We start from the raw sequence: 22,884 nt of genomic DNA on the forward strand, positions 1-22,884 counted from the left end.
GTCCCTGGTGTGTAAAATAAGTGCTAGCTGGTTGGGTATCCTAAATGTCTATTGGGAGGGAAATACTTTTGATCATCACAGAGTATATACAGTGGATGTTGATGTGAGATTTCAGCTATTTTAACGATGGTATATTTATTTATTTGGTGTTACAGTTTCATTCAGTGATGAACTGAAAACGTTATTGTAAATATAAAACTGCTGTAGAGTTATGCTTCTGCAATACATATTAAAGTTTTTCTTGTGTACAACGACTGCCTAATTAATATTATTATTATTACTATTATGATTAACATTATTATTATAGCTACATAAATATCAAACCTTAATCAGAGTACCATGATGAATGTTTAATCGTAGGAAAACATGTAAATAACTTGTATGCTGAGATTAATTACTACAGTACACTAGTCATACGATGGGGTGGGCAGAAATGAAATCTGTTACTTCTCACAATTCTGCGATTCAAAATTCGCGCAGAGTTCTACACTGCCGAAATCCTAATGTGGACATCCTCATTTCAACACAGTAAGGTTACATTTGTATATGTATTATAAAAACTGAAAATTGATGTGTTTGAGAAGTGTTTATTTTTAATAACCGAAAATAACTGACCCCCCCCCCCACCCCAAAATGAACAAAAAATAAAAACCGAAAATTTCAAGCCCTACTTATTATCTACCTGGTTAACAGCAAGGTAGCTTTTTTAATGCCAGGTGTCAGCAAAACATGCAATCTGAAAGTTTTAAATCATATCTGTTCTTTTAAATGGATACTCTGGTCTGAGGCCTGAGGCCTATTCTTCTCAGATCTGCCTTTTGGACTTGAGCTACAATTTAATGAGCAGTTTGTGGTCTTTTAATTCTTTAAAAATGGTTGTGTTGGATGCTAGTATGGCAATGAAGTCCTCTGTAATTATCCACCAAGCCTGTATAGTACTAGCCATATCCTGTATAGTACTAGCCATATCCTGTATAGTACTAGCCATATCCTTGCCCAGTCAACCATTGCCCTCTTGTTGATACTGGATACAAAGGTGTATTGTACCAATTGAGGCTTTATGATGTGGACTACTGAGGGATATGAAAAGACTCCTAGTCTGATTTTTTGCCGTGAGGTGGGGAAGCATATCAGTGTTGCACAGGCTGCAGTGCACAACGCGTCACCTTTGGGCTTCAGCTCAATGTTAATGTGCTTCCCCTAATATACAAAAAGTGAATGCTCTGCCAGATCTGCTAAACGAGCATCTCCCCTGCTGAGCTAGCAACATATTTGATCACATTCTCCTCCGGCTTAAATGGTTGCATTCTATTGTTGCTGCTCTACTGCTGTATTACAGTGATGGGCATGAATCTGCAGATTGTTGTGCTTGATCTTTGTGCAGTACTGTTCATACCTTGTGTTGTGTCTTTTGTACCTGGTGCAAAATAGTAATAACTCGTACACACAACAATATCCAGAAAACTGCTGCCTTCTTCATTTGAGGCTTTATCAGAACTAACAGGCTGATGGGTATAGGTCATGTAACCAAAACTAAACTCCCACCTGGGTCTTAAAGTTCATTACTATTAATAAACTTATAGAAATATACTACACCTTGCATTAGAGTAAAACACAGGATTTGTTTATGTGGATAGCAGAGGGAGGATTTAAACTTACTGTCCAAAGATGACGTTTCTAACAGGTCGGCTAAAAGAGATGGCTTATTTCCTGAGTTATGGCATTCATCATAAATTACTGTACAATAAGTAAGGCATAACACATGACAGGGCGTGGGTTGTGTTGCACTAACATACAAAAACAAACTTTTTTTATATTTTTTTTATTCTTCCACTTTGGAGAAAAAATAGTCCATCAGACATGGTTAAACTGGAGGTTTTCAACATTTCCAACAATAAATACAATAATAGAATACTATTTTATCCCAGCTGGGATCAAAATAATGAATTGTAGCCCTGTCCAGCTACTTACCTCAAATGCCTGAAGCTAGTTAAAACACGCAGTCGAGAACGTGCTAGACCCGGGGGAAGGGCGAAATTTAGTTGCAGGCTTTGCAATGCGCTAGGCTTCGACAGGGGATAACTAGCCAATACGGCTAAAATAAAATTAAAACATGGCTAAAAACTTAGCGACTGTAAATATATATGCTGCTTTTAGTGAAAATGTTCGAGAAAAACAAGTAATAAGGTATAATAGAGTAGTAATAAAAAACTATACTCAGTGTCCAGTAGACATATCAATAATACAGATCTTTTTGGCATTTTGGCATATCTATTTTACTTTGTTTGAAAACAATTCACTCTGATATGATGTTCCCTTAGATAGTTCACAAAAACATTCTAGTTATTTTAATGGAGTTTAAATTATTTAATACAAATACATTTAAATGAATGTCTGCTTGAAAGCATTTATTATTCAAAAATAATTTCTGGAGTTCTTCAGATAATTATGAGCCGCAATAGGAAGTTAAAAAAATGTCACCTTCAAACTCTACTGTTGCTCAGGGAAGCAAATAAAATTGGAAACAATTGGATATTATGTGAATGCCTACATATGAATAGTTTCAACATGAAAACAGAAACCAAATTTATACCTGTGTAAATGTACAAAATTGCAATTAAATCATACTCCTATTCTGACAAAGGAAAAAAAAAACAGAATGGGCCTGCATCTGTTTCATGGATATACTTAATAGGAACCAAGTTTAAACAATTGTACCTGACTAACTGTACAGAAGTTTAGCCCTAATATTCCATAACCTTGACCATGAGGTTAATGGTCAGACTAATAACAATCCTTGTCCTATTTTTCCTGTGTGACTTTGACCCCCTTGACCATTAAGACATGTTTTGGCATACAGAATGGAACATTCTTTGTCTAGATCTGTGATGTCATCATACCACCATTGTACATTGTGCCACCATTTTTTTTTTAACATTGTAGGTCATAAATGAGTATCAAGATCAGGTTCCCTCCTACAACAATGCTTGTTTTCTGCTCCCACAATCCATGTATTTGAATCAGAGCACCAGCATTGTTGCGGGATAGGCATCCTGCATGAACTACATTCTGATGTTTAGTTGGGGAGGCCTATATGCAAATTAATATGTATATTCTGGGCAGCTCAGACAAAACCTGGACTGTCTGTAACCGTTCGTTGTGCTTGCCTTGTGCAATAAAAAAATGTAAGAAAAAAGAGGTATAGTTTCCAGCCAGAGTGCTTTTGTTGAATCTGAGAACGTTAAATGTAACTAGACTAACTGGAATAACAAAATTAAAAGTATTTCAGAAAGTCAGAACTACATGAGATCGATCCCCTTGGCATAAATGGTTATTTCTATAATGAATGTCTTGCAGTATATAATACTGCTATTTGTCAGCAGGGCTTTTAAACTATGATTTAATAGCTGTCTGTTTGTGTGAAAAATTACTTTAAGTACTGAAGCCTGTAACTTTTTGTGGATGAAAAAAAAACAATTCTAAGTTATACAACCATGGTAAAATGTCAGCTTTAACTGTGGCCTTTTAATATACATATTCTAAATAGGCCTATTACATTTATTACAGTTTCCATTTGGGAATCCACGTAATGCCCCATATTGCATTATTTTTCTAAATGTTTCCCAAGGGAGAGTACTCATAAGAACTAGTCTTGTTTCATGACCCTATAGGTCAAAATACCCAGCCAAGCCACTGCCTCAGTCCCATCTGTTCATGTCAAACTTGTGGTCTTGCAAGGCCAATTTATGGGTCTAGGCTAAAATTATTATTTTCACAATACTGGATTATGGTATTAATCAAAAGTTATCAGGATTTTTAAATATATTTAAAATAAAAATAATGCACTTATGTTTTTGTGTGTGTGTGTGTGTGTTGTAACATCAACCTTGCGGCTTGGGTTCGTTGGCCCTTTAAAAACTTTTACAGCCAGACCCAGTACAGCAGACTTTGATTTTTTTAGCGCTTATGCGCAATTCTTTTTAATTAAACACAAAATAAACACCTGGCTCTTTTGATCATTAACTACACATACAATGACCCACACTAAATACCGGACGGCTTCCCCGTTTACCGGTAACACAAATACCAAAACTTGTACAAACTTCTTTTGTGACTGCTGGGACACAGCACACACCTTCCTGTGTCTCTCCTTCAGCAGCCCTGAGCAGATTAACTGCCCCCTTTAAATACCCTGCACCTGGTCCTAATTTATAATTGTTTCCAGGTGCAGGGAATAACTAACAATTAAACAATAATCAAATTAAAACAATAAATCAATCAACAAAACCCTTCCCCAATTAACAAACTAATCAAACAATTACATTTCCCCAAACTAACACAAAACCACACATTTTACTGCAGGGAGGATTTCAACCCCATCCCCGCTGTGCTACAGTGTGTGTGTGTGTGTGTGTGTACCATATATTTAAAAACATTTACCTCAATACAATAACTTTTCAATAAAGATAAACATTAACAAATGTTACATCCTTCTCCTCAGATCTCCCTCTTCCATTCATCTTCTGCCAAAGGCTCAGCTGATATCCCAAAAGTAATCGTAATACTTTTTAATAATAGTAGCTGTTGCAAATATTGTTTTAGGCGATGAGTCGCGGCAGTCAGCGGCTTATTTTGAAAACCCTGATAGTGTTGTATATGCATTCTTGTTCAATTATAAGCATTTTTCCTTTACCTGGAAAACTTTCCGTGCAGTGTTTTGACGTTCTCTCATTTTCCCATTTCGGAGAGACCTGCCTTGTTGAGTTAACTGAGCAAATCATTCGTGCATTTTTTATTTACATAACAATTGTTTTCAAAAGGCTGCAGGAATCAGTATTTGCCTGCTCATCACAATAGATGTACTGTAACCTGTTATTCAAATATTGCTAATGTACAGTGGAGGAGAACGACACTCGGTTTGGCTTTTTCTAAAGTGACCAGTAGCATTATAAGTTCTTAAAATCATGTTTTTATAAACATTTGCAATGCATTTATGAAGAGGTGCGTTTTCTAGACCTGTAATATTGACCACAGTCTACACAGATGCCAATTATTATAATACTGTAGAGCTAATAAAAATAACAGTACACATTTATATATACAGTGCTCCCTCCCTATAACACGGGTCTCGGGGGACACACAATATGAGCGTTAAAACTGAAGAGCGTTGTAAACGGAGGTGGTGGGCGGTGCCACGGGACACACAACAACACACATCTGACTAAAATACAAAATAAAATAACTCCCTCTCTATAATGCACATATAGTGAAGCAAAAATGTAACGTTCCATGAATTAACCATGCATAAAGCACCATGTAATCAACGCTATATTTTGTACAAAAAAAGGTAACATCCCCACTCATGGATCATTTTAATTAGCAGTTTTTAAACTTTAAATAGCCTGGCTAAACGGCGGTTGGGAGTTCAGTTCAAAGCGACAGACAAGCAAACCAAGTGCGAGAAGGAGAACGGATCGGGAGAGGGGAAGAGGGAATGGGCTCGCCCAGGTACGGCTGCCAGAGCTGGGCTGAAGCGTTTGGTCTTCCGGAGAAAGCCGCAGCTCCTCTCGCAGCAAAAAAGTAAATACAGTGCTCACCCTTTATACACTATAGTGGGAAGCCATAGTTACAAGACCGTGCTATTTGTGTTCCGCCTTATAATGAGTATTATTATTATTATTATTATTATTCTTAGCAGACACCCTTATCCATGGCGACTTACAATCGTAAGCAAATACATTTCAAGTATTACAGTACAAGTAATAATACAATTAAGAGCAAGATAAATACAATGACTTTGGTTCAAGCAAGTACAAGTGTGACAAAATACAATTCAATACTACAGCAGATAACAGTGTCAGTGATAGTTACATCAGGATATAAGTAAATACAAAATACTACAGATTAAACACTTGGCAGATTACAGTACTCTGAAGTACAGGATTAAATGCAGTAAAATAGGGGGCCGATAAGAGCAAATAAAGCGCATTTAAGGAAGGGTGATAAGTGTCCCAGGGGAAAAACAGAGTTCTACAGGTGCTGTTTGAAGAGGTGAGTCTTAAGGAGGCGCCGGAATGTGGTCAGGGACTGGGCAGACCTGACATCTGTAGGAAGGTCATTCCACCACTGCGGAGCGAGGGTGGAGAAGGAGCAGGCTCTGGAGGCAGGGGAGCGTAGAGGAGGTAGAGCCAGTCTTCTAGTGTAGGCGGAGCGGAGAGGTCGAGTGGGGGTGTAGGGAGATCTGGAGGTAGCTGGGTGCAGTCTAGTCAAGGCATCTGTAGGCTAGTACAAGAGTCTTGAACTGGATGCGAGCGGTGATCGGGAGCCAGTGGAGTGAGTATACAAGGGCTACTGCAATGGCATTATGGAGCAAATGGGAGCCACGACCCTACCGTGTTATAACTGATTCCGCACTATAACGAGGTGCGTTATAACGGGTGAGCACTGTACATTAGGAAAGATAACCATGTAATAGGCGTGTTATAACTGAGAGCCTTATAGCGACGGAGCACTGTATGTGTGTATATGTGTGTGTGTGTGTGTGTATACATATATATATATATATATATATATATATATATATATATATATATATATATATATATATAGTATTTAGTATTTATTTATTTGGCAGACGCCTTTAACCAAGGCGACTTTTATTTGAGCTCAAAATTATCCTGTCAATAGGTGTTGTAAAGTGTATAGCTTTTGCTTCTTGCATAGTTTTTTTTTCCATTGGAATGGACACTTGAAAAAAATAGCAGAAACTAGGTTCTACACAAGGTAAATGGAAACAAAATAGTTAACAGGTTACTATACAAATATAAAGGGCTGAGGGTCTTATAGGGGGATCTCGGTTATATGACAATAAATCTCAAACACCAAAATGCCTTTACTGGTTTATTTACCTCAACTCATTTTGTAAATTATGTTTACTAGTGCTTTGTATTCCAGCTGTAAAGTAGACTAACAAAAAATTGACTAATCTAATTAATGTTTGTGAAACACTGATTGTTGGGCAAATGATAAAGAATCTTAAGCAAATACATTTACATCTTCCAAAGTTTTTTTTTTCCTTTCAGTCAAACTTTGTGGGTTACTGAGGCACATTGCCTCAGGCATAAGTGAACAGCAGTACCCACTGAAATTTCATTAAACAAATGAAAGCCACCGCAAGCCCTTGAAGCTTATTAACTCCATTAGCATAAACAGGAATGTATAACCAGTCGTCAAAGGAATTTGGCACAGGATGCCTGCAGCAAGAGTTCCAGTGTATTTGTCAGTTGAATGACAAAGCTCAGTTTTGAGCACCAAGAACCTTCACTTCGCTTTGACTCATGAAATGGTCCCAGGATACCATATAACTGCATCTGCTTCTTAACTAGAAGCTACACTGTTGGGTGAGTTGGCATGAATTGAGATGTTTCTAATTAACATAAATCTATGGTTACATTAGGAGTGAGAGAATAACATGAATGGTGCATACTCTCGCTCCACTCTTCATAATGTGTGTGTGTGTGTGTGTGTCTATATATATATATATTTTTTTTATAATATATTTTAATTGTCTCAATGCAAAATTACACAGTATAACAAAAATAACATAAGTAAGTAACAGCTTGGCAGAATCTTTGAATTTTAGAAAACTGTATACATACCTGCAGTAATCTTTGGTGCCACAAACAGTCTTGCTATTTATGCACAGGCTTCCCACAAGCTTATGCACAAGGGTGGAAATACTATTAAATGTACTTTTTTGTGTCCATGTAGCCTTTTTTTTTTTTGTCCGTGAAATCTACTTTTGAGATTTGTTACGCACACCAAAAGGCCAACCAATAGAATGTTGGCAAAAGCTGTGAAGAGGCAGTCACCCTAGCAACCTGCAGCAGCCCTCAGTCAGGCTCAGTTCAAATGTTGGCAGTTGCCGGTGGTTGGCCATTTAAAGTCTTGCAGAGGTTTCAGTATTTTATGACTTAGCTTGCTGTTTATCAGATACGACTGATGGTGGCGGCTGTAGCGTCAAGTATTTTTTTTATTTATTAAAACGGCACTGCCAGAAAACAAACATGCGTAAACAAACGTGCCTATTTCGTTTCCAATATTTTAGAGAAATGTGCTATCCAAGAAAACAAAAATAAACACATACTTTGTTGGTGACAGAACGTGACTGATAGTATGCACTTGTGTATACATAGAATAGAGAAGTTTAAGTTGCAAGCTCAATACAAGCCTCTTTTTTTTTTTTTTTTTTTTTTTTTTTATGAACGTGCCAAAAGTGCAAAAACACAAGCTTCAAAGGGATTGTTCGAGGCTTATCGAATTCTAGACGAACATTTTCACTGCATCTCAAGTTCCTGGGTGTAAAAGAGGAAACTGGCTTGGCCGTGGGATCAGAGGTCGCCCGCTGAACCTTCAGTTCTCCTGAGCTGTGTGGGGAACTGCTGCTGCGGTGAGGGGAAAAGAGCATTGGAATTTGTAAATTGGGAAGAAAATCGAGGTTACAATTTAAAAAAAAAAAAAAAATAATAAAAAACAACTGCAGTTGCAATAGCTGCTCTAAGAATATAAACAACAAATACATTCCATAAACACAGAATTTCCAGCAGTGGTGGCTAATGGGGAGGTAGAAAAAGGCAAAGGGCTTGGGGGTCCCATTAAGCCCTCAGCAACAATATAATCTTATTATTGTTGTATTCTGACTGGCAACACTTATCATATTATTATTTATAATTTATTTGTCAGACGCCTTTATCCAAGGTGACCTTAGGTGTTACAGGGCAGGACTGTACAGGCTTACAATGCAAGATTAATATTTCAATACAGTATAGTTTACAGTAAGTGCAAATACGACTACTAAAATTCAATATGAACTAGGATGTAATAAGTTAGCATTAAACAAGTTATTATCTCCAATTACATATTAGTAGTGCAGTAGTGCAAGGACAGTGCATCAGCTGAGGATCCAGTAACATGGTGCTGAGGTCAGGCGAGTCCAGTGCACAGCAGTAAGAGAGGTAGATCAAGAGATCTGCAAGGGCATTCTAAACAGGTTTTACCCCAGTTCAGCTGATAAATGCTGTGAGGGTCACACCCTCACTGTAATATTTAAATGATGTCATTATTGTTTTTTTACTTGAAAATAACTTTATTTTAAAGTGTAATTTTATTTATTTCATATTATGGATTTCCACTTTAGCTTAATTCCACTTTAACTTAGTCATTTTTTTTTATTTGTTACATTAATCTCTTCTCTTTCTTGAAACTAATTTACTTTCCCCAAATGTATTTGCAAATAGAATATATAATGTGGAAAGTAGCAGTCGCTTGTGCGGTTTTTGAGATACAGAGTGAAAAAACAGAAAGAAATGCTACTTTTTTGCAATTTTTTCCCTCTCTCTGCGCCAAGACGGTTTGGAATTTTGAGGGGTCGAAGACGCTAGAGTGACTGAGTATACCTGCGTTCGTTTTGTCCACTGTTGTTTTCAATGGGATTTCCACTTTTTTTGGACAGATGTCTGATATGAAAAAATATATTTTTTCATCAGACCCTATTCTTTTGTCGTCAGAGAAAACTCCTTTTTCGCGAGGCCGTCATCTTGTTCATTTTTTTTTTTTTTCAGCATCTGGGCTGGTTGCACTCGTTTGGACACCTGATGGTCTGCCTTGTCTTGTTTTTATATTATAGAATGTTAAGAAATATAGATTTTAAATCATTTTTTTCGAAAGGCCAATTCTTTTTTCACCATCTTTTTTCACAAGTGTGAAAGAGGGATTGGACCTGACGAAAAATATTTTTTCAATTATTTTTTCGCAAGGCCAATTCTTTTTATGTGAAAAAAGAAATCTCTCACTACACCAGCTCCATTTTCTCTTCCTGCTGTCAGTTCTGTGTGTGAGGTATTTACATCACTGTTGGGGAGGGGCATGAATGAAGCACGAGCCTGTAGTGTAGTGGTGAGCACGTTTGCCTAGGACACCAAATATCACTGGTTTGAAAACTGGTGAAAACATTTTTTATATTAATTATACTTTTGTTCATGAGTGCGAACATCCCAAATGCTAACAGTGTATTACATTTTATATATTAAACATTTTAATGGTTACTGTAAAATTAAACGTCCTCGCTTGAAAACGATCAGCTATTATGTTTTTACATTTATTTTTTCTTCCTGAGGGAGATTATTTGTATTTGGTTTTATTACTGTCTGTATTACTATCCCAGCCCTGAGTCCTTTTCTTTTTTTTTTTCTGAACCCACTTTAATGACTAGACATTAAAAAATAAAGGAGGTGCCTTCTACTCCACTGGGATTACAAAAACAAAACAAAACCTAATGTTAATGGGTCAGTGTGAAGGTCATGTGATTGCTCTCTACAGAACAATATCTACCGGAAGCCATAATAGTTTACAGTTGTATTTAATGTCACATTTTTTAATTGTTGTCAGTTTTTCATTAAGTATGGAAAACTACACAGCGGTATGTAATTCAGTATGTTTACATAGCATTATTCCACAGGTTTCATTCGACTCTGTGAAGCAAAATGATTTAATTATGAAGGGAGATGCAAAACTTTTGGCCATAGCTGTACTGCTAATTCACTGTATTCTACTAGATAAATTACAACTGTACATGCAATACTGGCAAAATACAATAAACGCAGCCTTGATTTACGATGGTCTGTACTGTATAGCGAGATGTGTTTATATATTTGACCCATAATATTAATGTTATAGTTTATTACATATGATGTAACTACTGCTTGTAACTTTTTGTCTAAACAAAATCTCCACAATTCACAAACAGCATCCCCAAATCGCTGTTAGCCAAAAGGCTAAAATCTGTTTACGTTCCACATTGAACAAGCTGAACGTGTCAGAGTCTTCTTGCCTCACAAAATTCAATCAACTTTGAATATTACTAACAGATGGTCAAAATTCGGTAGTTAAAAAAAAACAAAAAAACATGCTTTTGGGATATTAATTTGTTAGTTTGTTCATAGAATTATGTTTTCGTTTATGAGTAATGAATGCATTCACTGTGGGATAGGGTTTGACATGCATGTTTTTTTTTATATAAAGGTTTTCGTACTAACTTGTGTATTTGATAACATTAATTTAAAAATCCAATTGATGCCTGTGATTAATATGTTTTAATGTATTTTGTGACTAATTTGAAGCTATTAATATATTTCAAAATTAACTAAATTGAGTTATTAATCAAATTGGTTCCTCTTGTTACACAATTGCTTTATTAAAATGTTTGGATATACTGATTTATTACTGTCTTGTTCACAGTCATCTTAAAATAAAGTTAGCATTTGTTTTGTTGAAAAAAAAATGTTTTTAACTGATTTTGCTGCTGATGTATTTATTAAAGGTTTTCTTTAGGTTGTGCTGTGTTGTGCAGCACTGTGCGGTTTTTTCTTGGGGGGGGGGGGGGGGGTTATTACTTCACAGTCTTGCACCAAGGCCCAGTAAATCGTAGCGTCGGCACTAGATGGGGGGTGGGTCTAAGATCGCTAAACACTTTATGTGAATAGGTGAATAAAAACTATCATGTGTGTTATATATAAACCTTTGTCAGTGTTTAACATATATACACTTGTGACGTGTTTAATCAAGTTTACAAATATAGGCAGTTTGTGCTCTATAATAGAATATACAGGCTTTCTAGCTATAAATATATTCTCAAAAAGTTCTCAAACTTTGGTAATGCATCAATTGGGTTGATTAAAACGACAAAAGTAGGGGAATGCGATTGTTAGGGTGTCTTTTGAATTTCACCAAAGGAATATTTATTATAAGTGCCTGTATGAATTACTTCTATTTTGTGATCTCATGTTTACTTATGGGTGCAGTAAGAGCAGATGACACATTTTGAAAGCCCCTCCCCTCCAGCAGAAAAAAAAGCTGATTAAGAAGTAAAAGTAGTTGCTATTTATATATACAAGAAAGTTAGACTTGTATTCCTTATTTGTTATTTATACTCAAAACAGCAATGAAGGGCTGGACACCCTCAGCTGGTGTGAGGTTGTAGTCTGTTGCATATATTCTCCCTTGTTATTGCAGCACGGTCCATGTCAACCCCCTCACTTCATCCATTCATCACGAACGTCCCACTGGATGGTTAATGTGCTGATTGTAGATCCTTTAAACTTGTCAATGTTCTTGCATCCTAGATGTTTTCAGACCTCGACTGTATACATAGAGTTCTTTATTCCCTAAGAAGTGTCAATAGCCATGTTTACTGATCTGGCATATCAGCTTGAAGCTTCGGAGTGTTGCTCCACTGCATTTCTTATGGCGTAACATGCTAGGAATCAGAATAATCAATACGTGAGACAATCAATGGACGGTTCAGTTCGTTAGGCCTGTCTTGTCCTATGTGCTGGTGTCACTATTGCATGGGTGAGTAAGCTCTTGGCAGATGGATGAGTTGTAGGATTTAAAAAAAAAAAAAATATATATATATATATATATATATATATATATATATATATATATATATATATACACACACCTACATACTGTAGCAAGAGCTACATGTGGATAAAATTAATTCTATGCAGTCAATAGGCTAAGATAATAGACAGTAAACATTACATTCAATTATAAACCGCTCAAGGTTGTTTCAAATATTCACAGAACAAAATTATAGCCATGCTGTTATACTACACCCCTGGATGAAATGTGCATCACAAGTGAATTTGATGCAATTTATGTACCATGTTCAATTCACTAAAGCTCCATACGCCATACCAGATGCTGCTACTTCACTAGTCTATATTTATACCGGAAAAGTCCCATTAAGAAATGCCAAGTAATAGTAATAAAATACTATGAATATGTGTTTGTGAAGTGGTTTGTTTTGGTAAAACCCTCATACCCTTTATTCTGCAGGCACATCTTTAAGACTCACATTAAATAACTTCTCCACGCTTTTCTTTTCCAGATTCCACAAAGCAACATTGACATCATCTGAGAAAGAAGCATGGCTTCACAGAACACACGGCGCAGTTATTCCATTATACCCTGCTTCATATTTGTAGAGGTAAGCAGAAGCACACTTTCTATTAAAACATATGATCAATGTCTGTAGCAATTCATTATCTGAGCGTAGATGTTTTACAGTGTTGTGTCAAATGTACGTCTGTAAGGAAACTACATTATTTATGTATGTATTTCTAGATGAAGGAGCGCACGCAACAAAGATTTAAGCAGAATTGAACAAGTTTACCAAAAATCAAAAGTTCCACTTTACAGCATAATCATTATCATTAGGCACAATGATGAGGCCGCTAGTTATTAACAGAAATTAAGCAATGATATCAGTTAACAATTTCTGGAAGAAGCATCGGACACGCCGCTGCAGTGTGTTCTGCAGGCTCTTGATGCATCTCAAATGCACCTCCATGTACATGCTGTTTTATAATTTTTACACCACTTTGTTTAAAAAGCTTAGTTGCTGGCTTATCTCTATGTGTCAGCAACATTTTGACCAGACAGCTCCTGCTTGCACTCTTTGTAAGTCGCCTTGGATAAAGGCGTCTGCTTAAAAAAAATAAAAATAAAAATAAAAATCTAGGAGGCTGTGTGGTCCAGTGGTTAAAGAAAAGGGCTTGTAACCAGGAGGTTCCCCGGTTCAAATCCCACCTCAGCCACTGACTCATTGTGTGACCCTGAGCAAGTCACTTAACCTCCTTGTGCTCCGTCTTTCGGGTGAGACGTAATTGTAAGTGACTCTGCAGCTGATGCATAGTTCACACACCCTAGTCTCTGTAAGTCGCCTTGGATAAAGGCATCTGCTAAATAAACAAATAGGTCAGATAAGGTCAGTTTTATTTACACTTTCTCAGTCAAAAGTAATAGACGCATCCATCTACACAGCTCTCTAGTGGACTCAACACAAGATGAATTTGCTAGGAAGTGTTTCTGGCCCTTATGCATTTTCTGACATTTGTCTGCCACCTAAAAAGGTATAGTTTAGTTTTTAAATAGGGTGGTGTTAGCAGAACCATGAACATACCTCAGACATTAAAAGGTATATCCAAGAATAAAATATATTGGTTAGGTTTTTCATCATGCTAAATCCTATATAATACACATTTATAGCAGACCAAAAGCCCCAAAATTTCACTAACATAGATCATTGTTTGCTTATTTTTTTTGCAATTTATTTATTTCATTTAAAAATGTGTAATTTCCAATATGTTCTCAGGGTAGCAAATACATTTAAATACATCCTTTTCAATACAAAGGCATCCATCACCAGCAAAACATATCAATTACAAATAATTAGGTTCAGCAGGTGGTACATTAGTCTTATCTTAAACACACTAACATTGACAGCTGCCTTCAAGTCAGCAGGGAGTTTAGTCCATAATTGCGGAGTCCTGTAAGCAAAGGATTTTTCACTGTCTCATTACTCTGGGCATCCTGAAATTCTATTCCTTATACAATGGCGTTCCAGAACAAGAAGGTGTATACATTGTACGTTCCAGAACGGACATAGGTATTAAGAAGTTTGTAATACAGTCAACCCTCTTTATACCACCAGGTAAGGGCCATGGGCAAAAACGGGCAATAAGCGAGGGTGGCGTTACAGTGAGGGTCAACAAAAAAAGAAACATACACACAACCTTCTATGTTTGCAATAAATTCAAACTTTTTGTTTTTTTTAGTTAAACAATTACAGTATCTCCAATCTTTTTTAAAACTACAGTACTAGTTCTTAACACAACAGTAGGTCTACTAGTGACGTTTTATCATAATTTCCAATCTGTATGAAACATACATGGTTACTTTTGAGGAACAGTTCATACTTAAAAAATAAAATAAAAATAAAAAATAAATACTTATTTAGTGTCAAATCACCCAAACAACAGATCCATAAAAACAAAAAAGCATACAATTTAAAAAAACAAAAACTAACATTTTAATTTGACTTTACTGGTTATTTGAACTTTTCTGTTTGTGGCACGACTGTAAGCCTGCTGAATACTATCCCCCATTGAACGATGCCATCTATTTATTTTACAATGCAATTTAAGCTCAACCGCATCCACTTTTTTTAAACAGAAAGTAAAAATATATATAACGCGGGACAACTGTATATCTGTTAGACAAACAGTCTCCCAATTTAAAGTAGTTAAGAGTGTTGCTCCATTTCATTCTTCATTGTCTAACATGCTGACTCGCGTCACATTGACATTTCCTATGAGGAGTGTAAGACAGCAGGGAGGGGGTTAATTCCTCCCTGCATAAAACATGTGCGTATGCACATTTTGTTTAATTAGTTTAATTGTTTCATTGTTAATCATCTCTACACCTGGTGGTAATTGTAAATTAGAACCAGGTGCAGGGTATTATAGGCCCTGTCCACACTATGCCTTTAAATCGTATTAGTTGCATTTAAGCCGGCTTAAAAGTGCTAAATACGGTTTGCGTCCACACTACACAGCATTTAATACTGTACTCGAGAGCCGGACTCGAGACCACCTCAGGAGGTAGTCTCGAGTCCGGTTCTAATTAGATCGCATCAGGTAGTGTGGTTTATCAGAAGTGTGGACGCTGTAATACCAAACTACATTTTATTGGGTATCCTCCAATATCCCAAAATGCTTTGTGGTATGTTTGATGAAATACTCAGAGCAGGCGCCTGAAGGACTTGCTATCAGTGTACACTCCGCACTAGGTATTCATTTTTATGCTTCAAAAAATCTGTCAGGATATCTCTGTTAAACTATTGGGGAAAATAACAAAAACACAACGTTAAATTAGGCGACTGCAAAAATGAAATGCGAGTTAAATGTAGGATCGGGGATGAACAAATCACGTAATTTGTCAGCTCTGTTTGAAATAAAATTAAGAGGACCAGAATTAGGCTCAGGCAAGATATGAAGGTAAAAACAAAGATTGTTTTGTAATTAACAGATTTTTCTGAGTTTAATTATAAAATGGAATCAGCTCAATTTGTTTAAAGGGAGTTCACCTAATTAAAAATAAAACCTGAAAACTTCAAGCCCTACTTGTGTGTGTGTGTGTGTTCGGATTTACTTTTTCCACAATACTTGTTATATTTCTTTTTAGCAATATGGACCGCTGTTAATATGGGGCATAACACATTATTTTAAAATAAAATACAGTGCATGGTGGGATACTATCGTATTAATTTCCACAGTTTGTTGCGCTGCTGGGAATTGTAACTGAACTATTATTCTAATGGTGTGTGGACGCATTAAGCCTGACTAAACATGAAACGGTGCCTCAGTGTACGGTTCTCGAGATCGGTTATGTAGTGTGGACAGGGCCTAAGAGAAGCAGTCAGTCTGCACTGGACTGCTGTGTTGAAGGAAGCAGAAGGCGGTGTGCTGTTTCTAGGCAGTCACCCTTATGAGTACTGGGTTGCTACTGTGTGTTTTGTTTATGCCAGGTAAACGGCTTAGCCGTCCTGCGAGCTAGTCAGGGACCTGCATACTGTTTAGTTAGTGCTCCAAAGGAGCTAGGTGTTTATTTTGGTTTTTGTTTATTTTGTGAATTAAATATAGTGCATCAGCGCTGGAAAAATTCAGTTTCTGTGTCCTGGGTCTGTTTTTAAAGGGGCAACGAACCGTGAGTGAGTGCAGTTGTTTTACAGCAGGTTCAGACAGAACTGTGCTGCAGGGACAAGTAGACTCTTGGCAGATGGATGGATGGGGATGCATGTCCTTTATTCCTACATAGCAAGTGTTACATAAGGTTAACATTGATTTTATATAATCAATAGGCAACCATAACAGCCATGTACAGTACATATACAGTATAGCCTACTGTATACATCTAATGAGCATGTAAATACCGTATTCCTTCGAATTTAAACTCTCCCGGATTTAAGACGCAGCCCAAATTTATCACCCTCAATTTGAGGAAAAAATAAAACATAAAATAAATATGCATTTACAAAGATACAACCTCAATTACGCTGTTGTATCGTACAAAACTGACCCGAAACAGTGTTGTTGCAGATTAACCACAGAGCTTGTTTATTGTGCTGTGTACTATAGTACTTAAGATGGCGTCTCTGTCGTGCACACACCCCTCACTCACTTATGATATCACGCATCCCGGCAACAGCAAGCATGACACAACACTCCACTACATCAGGCAACATGTAACCCAGCAACCACAACAGCATTGCAGACACAACAGTAAAAACGGTATGCACAGTACCCACAGAACTTAACATACGCACATGGAGATTACTCGCACCTGTTTTTCTCCCAAATACGGGGGTCTGATTAGCATTTCCAATCTGTCCACGCTGGTATTGTTTTTCAGAAATGCTGAAATTGTAAAAGCTTCTTTGAATTCCTCAGGAAGCTAATGACTCTTCTTTGAAAATGGATGATTCGAGATCGGGCAGTAGCGTTCTGGTTCGTCTTTTATCAGCAGTAAGTCACGTTGCTGCTTATGTATTCGGGCAGTGACGTGTTTGTTCGTCTTTTCTCGGAAGTCAGTCACATTGCTGTTTGTGTACTTGGGGACACTCGTGGTGATTTTAATACACGCATCACTATACTGTACTTGAATTTAAGACACAAGCTAATTTTGAGAAGCAAAAAATGGTTAAAGTGCATCTTAAATTCGAAGGAATACGGTATGTTTGATAATATGCTAGCTATTGTAAACTGTTTCAGAATACCTGTAGCAAAAAACTACATACCTGTAGCAAAAAAGCTGCCAGTAGAGTTAATACACAGATGAGTTCTATCAGCACACCAGATAGATGTCAAGCTGGTGCAGCCCTGAGGATACTTTTAGGCAATTCCTCTTACTTTCTCAGAAGTGGCCTTATAAAAGCTTACTGTGTTATAAAAACTAAGCATACTGAAAGCCTAGTTCAAGAATGATGAAAATATAGTTAACTGAAAAAACTAAAGCAAATATATCAGGACAAGTTATAAAAAAAAAACTGTTAGTCAAAATCCTTTCAAGTTGCAATTCCTTTGATGGTGTTTCTCTTCTCAGCGGTTACATTATTTATAATTCCACTTCTCTTCAAAACACTTTCAATGAGCCACTTTGTTAAATGAAGGTGCCCTTCAAAGACTGCCTGATTCTCAGGCATGAAGAGACAGCATGGGACTGTGACTTTCACAGTTACTGTATTGTCAACTGGGCAGTTCTATGTGTTTATACTAAAATGCATCATATTTTCTTTGGACTAACCAGTAATTTTACAAACCATATTCCAAATCAGCAGAACCCATAACTAGTGGGTTGTGAGTGAGTGGCTCTCTGTTATACATTATAATGCTAATGTAAGAATAACCAATAACAGGCTACAACATCCCCAAGCAATTGATCATAGTGAATAATTACATCTGGTAGCATACTGGACTCATACATTGTGTTACCATGGTACTGCAGTTAACCACTGTGGTGCCATTCTGCAAATACTGTAGCTACCTGTGTGTTACTATTGCTCCCAGTATAGAAATGCATTGTTATTATAGTGTAATTACATTGCCACTCAAGATAATTTAGGAATGGTTCTGTATTTCACATGCTAATGAGTGTAGTGGCGTGCTGAGGGATTCTTTAAATGATTGATTGCAAATCTGGTTCAAATGACAGACAAATTACTGTGGTCATCTCATCTAAGTAATCAATTATACACAGTTTTGTGCTTTTGATAATCGATAAATGTATCCCTGACACTGCAGCATGGCTAACTCGTAACATCATCAACATAACATAATATAGCCACCTACTCTTAAGCAGTATGTATGGTGCTGTACTATACAGAACAGAATCAATCAATCAATCTTTATTTTATATAGCGCCTTTCATAGTGGACCACCATCACAAAGCGCTTAATCAAAAGTGGTATGTGTGGAATGATGGAGTGTGCGCTATCCAGTTCCTAATATGTAAAGCTAAATATTTACTCTACAAACTTCATTTTTAACATGATAAATCAGTTTTGTTTAACAAACCTTCTCAGCTCTTTGTTTTAGAGTCTGTATCAAGGCACTGGTGCTGTGATACATCTACAGATGCTGCTCTGCACATACAAATCTTTTCAACAGAATTCACGTGCAACCTGCATCTTTGAATGCGTGAATGTCAATGTGTGGAGTATTCGAATATCAAAAAAATACTGCTTAAATAACTCAAGTAATTATCCCAGCATTAAATGTGTATAACCCCCAACAACCTAAGAGGAGTTGCATCACTATGTGACAATGATTTCCCTATTCTGAGAAAGTAAAGACATTTGAATTCAAATGTGACAGGTAGAATTGAGCCAAGTCAAGTTTGGATATATAAAATAAAGCAGAAATTAAAGAAGACAGTAGTCTAAAGCACTGTGGTCAAAAAACATTAAACAAGTACAAAAACCGCCAAGCTAGCATAAAGGTTCCAGTCATGTAAAAATGTGATATCTACGAAAGGGCCCAAGTAGATATCATGTCTTTATATGGCTGGATCCTTTATGCTAATGTGGTACATGTGAAATGTTCTGAACAGATTGTTAATACTATAGCTGCTTTATCTCATCATACTCATAGATTTATTCATGAGCTCTTTTGAAATCTCTTGTTTTAATATTCATGGTCCAAAAATATAAAAAGAAATATCAGTTTTAATATCAAGACTATACTAAAATATACATTTCTGTCATAATTCAGGCAATTTGATGTTCAAATATCACAATGGTATTGCATTTTACTGCTAGGTTGGTTCTGTGAAAGCAAGATATTGAAAATGTTACTTTGACCTTGCTATAACATTGTCTTACTTCTGAAAGTGATCATGTACAACACTGCATGAAATGGTAGACAGAAGTCTTGGCCCCTGTACACCTGCTTTTGCATAAAAAAATAAATAAATAAAAATTGAAAAAATATATCAAATTCACTTTAAAGTTAAGCAGTGTGCTCAAACGTTCAGGAGGATAGTGGTGTGTGCCGTTTTATGTTCTGTGTTACTGAAACATTGTACTGGTTGTATAAACAAATACTCCATGAAGGTTCAGTCGTGTGGTGTTTTTACTCATGAGCATGGCTGTAAACATTCAGGTTGATCCTTTCGGGGGCCTGTAGGTTATGTGGCTGTCATCATTGTGGAATAACTATAGTACTCTATGAATATTTATGGTGTATCCTCTAAAGTATGTAGCTCAAGGTGAACAAAAATGTAGTTATTAAGAAGGCATGGCAGAAATGCACAGTGCATACTAACAGTACCAAATATGGTTTTAATTGACATTCAATAATTGTTCCTTTTTAAATAGGAAACTATTGTGTGAATGGAGCTCACATACATTAACAGATTATAAAACTCTCAGTAGCTCTCAATAACCAGTATAATCATAGACTAAAACATTTAAGGCAAGGTGATAATGTAAAACTTTTGCCAGTTTATAACTCAAACTTCAATGGATTTTATCATTGACCACTAACAAAACATTATCTTATACTTCATTATTTTTTGGGTTTAATTTAAAAAGTGGACATCTGACTTGCTTTGAGATTACAGTACGTATACATGCTGTGTTAATCCTCTTACAGTGTATAATCTTATTAGTATTATCGTGACATAAAATAATATGATTTCATATTTAGTCAGCCTTAACTGAATACATTAATCATTAATTTGCTAGAGTTAAGCCGAAGTGAAACTTTGCTGATCTTGTATTTTAGTGACAACCAAATAAAGTTTTTAATATCAGATAGAGTATTTTGTTAAATTGTTAATTGAATACAAGTCCTTATAATGCATGTAAAATATACAGCTCTTAACCTAGCATTGAGATAGGTGATATTACTTTCAATCACAACAAGAAGAACATTTGAATATTTTAGCACATAGAAATTGATGGTTAACCTATCATGAAACAAATATACATTGTGTCCAGCAATATCAAAAAGAGTCAGCATTTATTAAGCATCTAATTACATTTAGTAAATGTCTCAAAGCAATTCACAATTGGGAAGCAGCAGAATACTGGCATCCAAACTGAATTAAAGCAGTTATTATACATAGGACTGAGGCCAGGTTTTCAGCAAGATTTAAAAACTATTTTGCTGATGAAGCTTCCCTTAAAATGAAGGTTGGACAACATTAAGTAAACCACAGATCGTGATTCATAACATAATGTTAGATGGAATTCACCAAGTAGTTGTTTGTACTGTAGCTTGAGTTTTGTAAACTTGTGAAATGATCAGTGTAATGCACGGCTGTCAAACTTCTGAACCCTGCAGTTTAGACAAGGTATGAATTGGGGAAAAAAACACCACTCCATGTGAATGAATCGTGTACATACAGTAGATAATGTAGCTTCAGATTTGACTGTTGTGACGTTTGTAATCATGCTGAGTGGTTCTTATAGCACTTTCTCAAAGCTTCTCTTCAGTTACAGTTGCCTGCCAGATATGTGATGAACAGGACTGCAGGCTTGATCAGTCTTTATATTGGTAAGTACCAATCTAGCTTTAATTGGTAACTGGAACTGAAAAACAGCCCCTAAACTCAAAACACTGAAAGCACAAGTGAAATTGCAATAAGAAACCACTCGGATCTTATTGCAAACAGGAACAGTAAGTTTGATCAAGGTTGGTGGTTTACCGAACCATCCTCTGTGCACTAGAGAAGGAGAGCCATGTTGAGTTTGGACAGACAGCATGTCAATGAGAAATGTCGGGAAATAGGCAAGCTCTGCAGCTGTTTAAATATGAACTTGAGCAGGAGAAAAAAAGTGCAATACAGTATCCAGTAAAAAAAAAAAAAACATATACTTAAAAACACACCTTTAGGTATGGGTTTGTAAAAGGTACCCTGCATGGTTAATGCAGACTAGCAGTCCATATAAGCTGCGTACCTGCTGTTTTTACGCATTAAAAAAATCCGAAATACGCTGTTGACAGGCATTTAGATTCAAGTATTCACCGAAAGAGAAAGGCGGAAATCCAGAGCAGTACTGAGACTGCTTTACATGCAAAGAAACAAAAAACTGTGACTTCCATGTTCCAAAAGTCCACTGAAAACCGTGAAGCACGAAACACATTAAATTTTGATCTGACAGAAGCATTTGTTTGCGCAAATATCCCTCTTGAAAAACTGGATAACCAAAAGTTATGTAAATTCTTCAGACTGAGTGTAGCAAATGGAGTGATTCCTTCATCAACCAGCTGAGACATTAATACTTACCTAAAGCTGCCGAATATTACAAGCAGGAGATTATGGAATTGGTCACTGACGAGTCGACTAATGCCCGAGATCAGTATGGGTTACACATTGTATTTGTTTTGCAAGACATAAGTGGTGAACATGCATCTGACGTACTAGAACTGAAAGCTGTCCTTGCAGATACACTTTACCTACAGGCTGTTAATTACAACACTGTTTCACAAGCTATTGTAAAGTGTTTGAATAACTTTGACGTTGATTTTGATGATGTCAGTGCATTTATCTTTATATTTGATGTTTAAAAAATAATAATAATCTACACATAATTTATAAAATAGTTTTGTGCACATCCTGTGAAAAACAATACTTTACCCATGACACTGCCGTGAATTTTAAAGAAAAAACAATACAAAAAAGGAACAGCAATATGTTTAATAAATAAATATGTTGATAAGATCATAAGTACTAACACCCATAGCAATGTAAAATATGGTATGACCAACTTTAAATTTATCACTTTCTATTGCATGTACAAACTTTCTGCACAAACCTGAGGGATATCTTTCACCACTCTTCTCAACAAATCTGTTTCAACTTCTCAGTACGTGAAGACTGTATTCTTTTCACACACCTCATTAGCTCGATCCAGCTGTGCTCAACTAGATTCAGAAATGTAGATTGGGTTATGTACCAAGAACCCCAGGAGTCAAA

At 36.3% G+C, this 22,884-nt stretch overlaps 1 protein-coding gene across 3 annotated transcripts in view; it reads left to right on the forward strand.

The window, feature by feature from the left end:
- The window catches only part of LOC117420796 (phospholipid phosphatase-related protein type 1), an 81,740-nt gene that overhangs the window by 17,402 nt on the left and 41,454 nt on the right, over window positions 1–22,884 (forward strand). For 2 of the 3 annotated variants that reach the window (XM_034918318.2, XM_058993800.1), the window contains exon 2: window positions 12,953–13,051. In XM_034918318.2, the coding sequence (XP_034774209.2) occupies window positions 12,992–13,051 (60 nt within the window). In that variant the 5' untranslated portion in view covers window positions 12,953–12,991. Of the gene's footprint in view, window positions 1–7,282; window positions 7,401–12,952; window positions 13,052–22,884 lie in introns of those variants that run through there. The other variant, XM_034034434.3, reaches the window with a different exon arrangement.

The sequence above is a fragment of the Acipenser ruthenus genome, chromosome 2, assembly GCF_902713425.1.
Source record: "Acipenser ruthenus chromosome 2, fAciRut3.2 maternal haplotype, whole genome shotgun sequence".
NCBI classification, from domain to species: Eukaryota; Metazoa; Chordata; class Actinopteri; order Acipenseriformes; family Acipenseridae; genus Acipenser; species Acipenser ruthenus.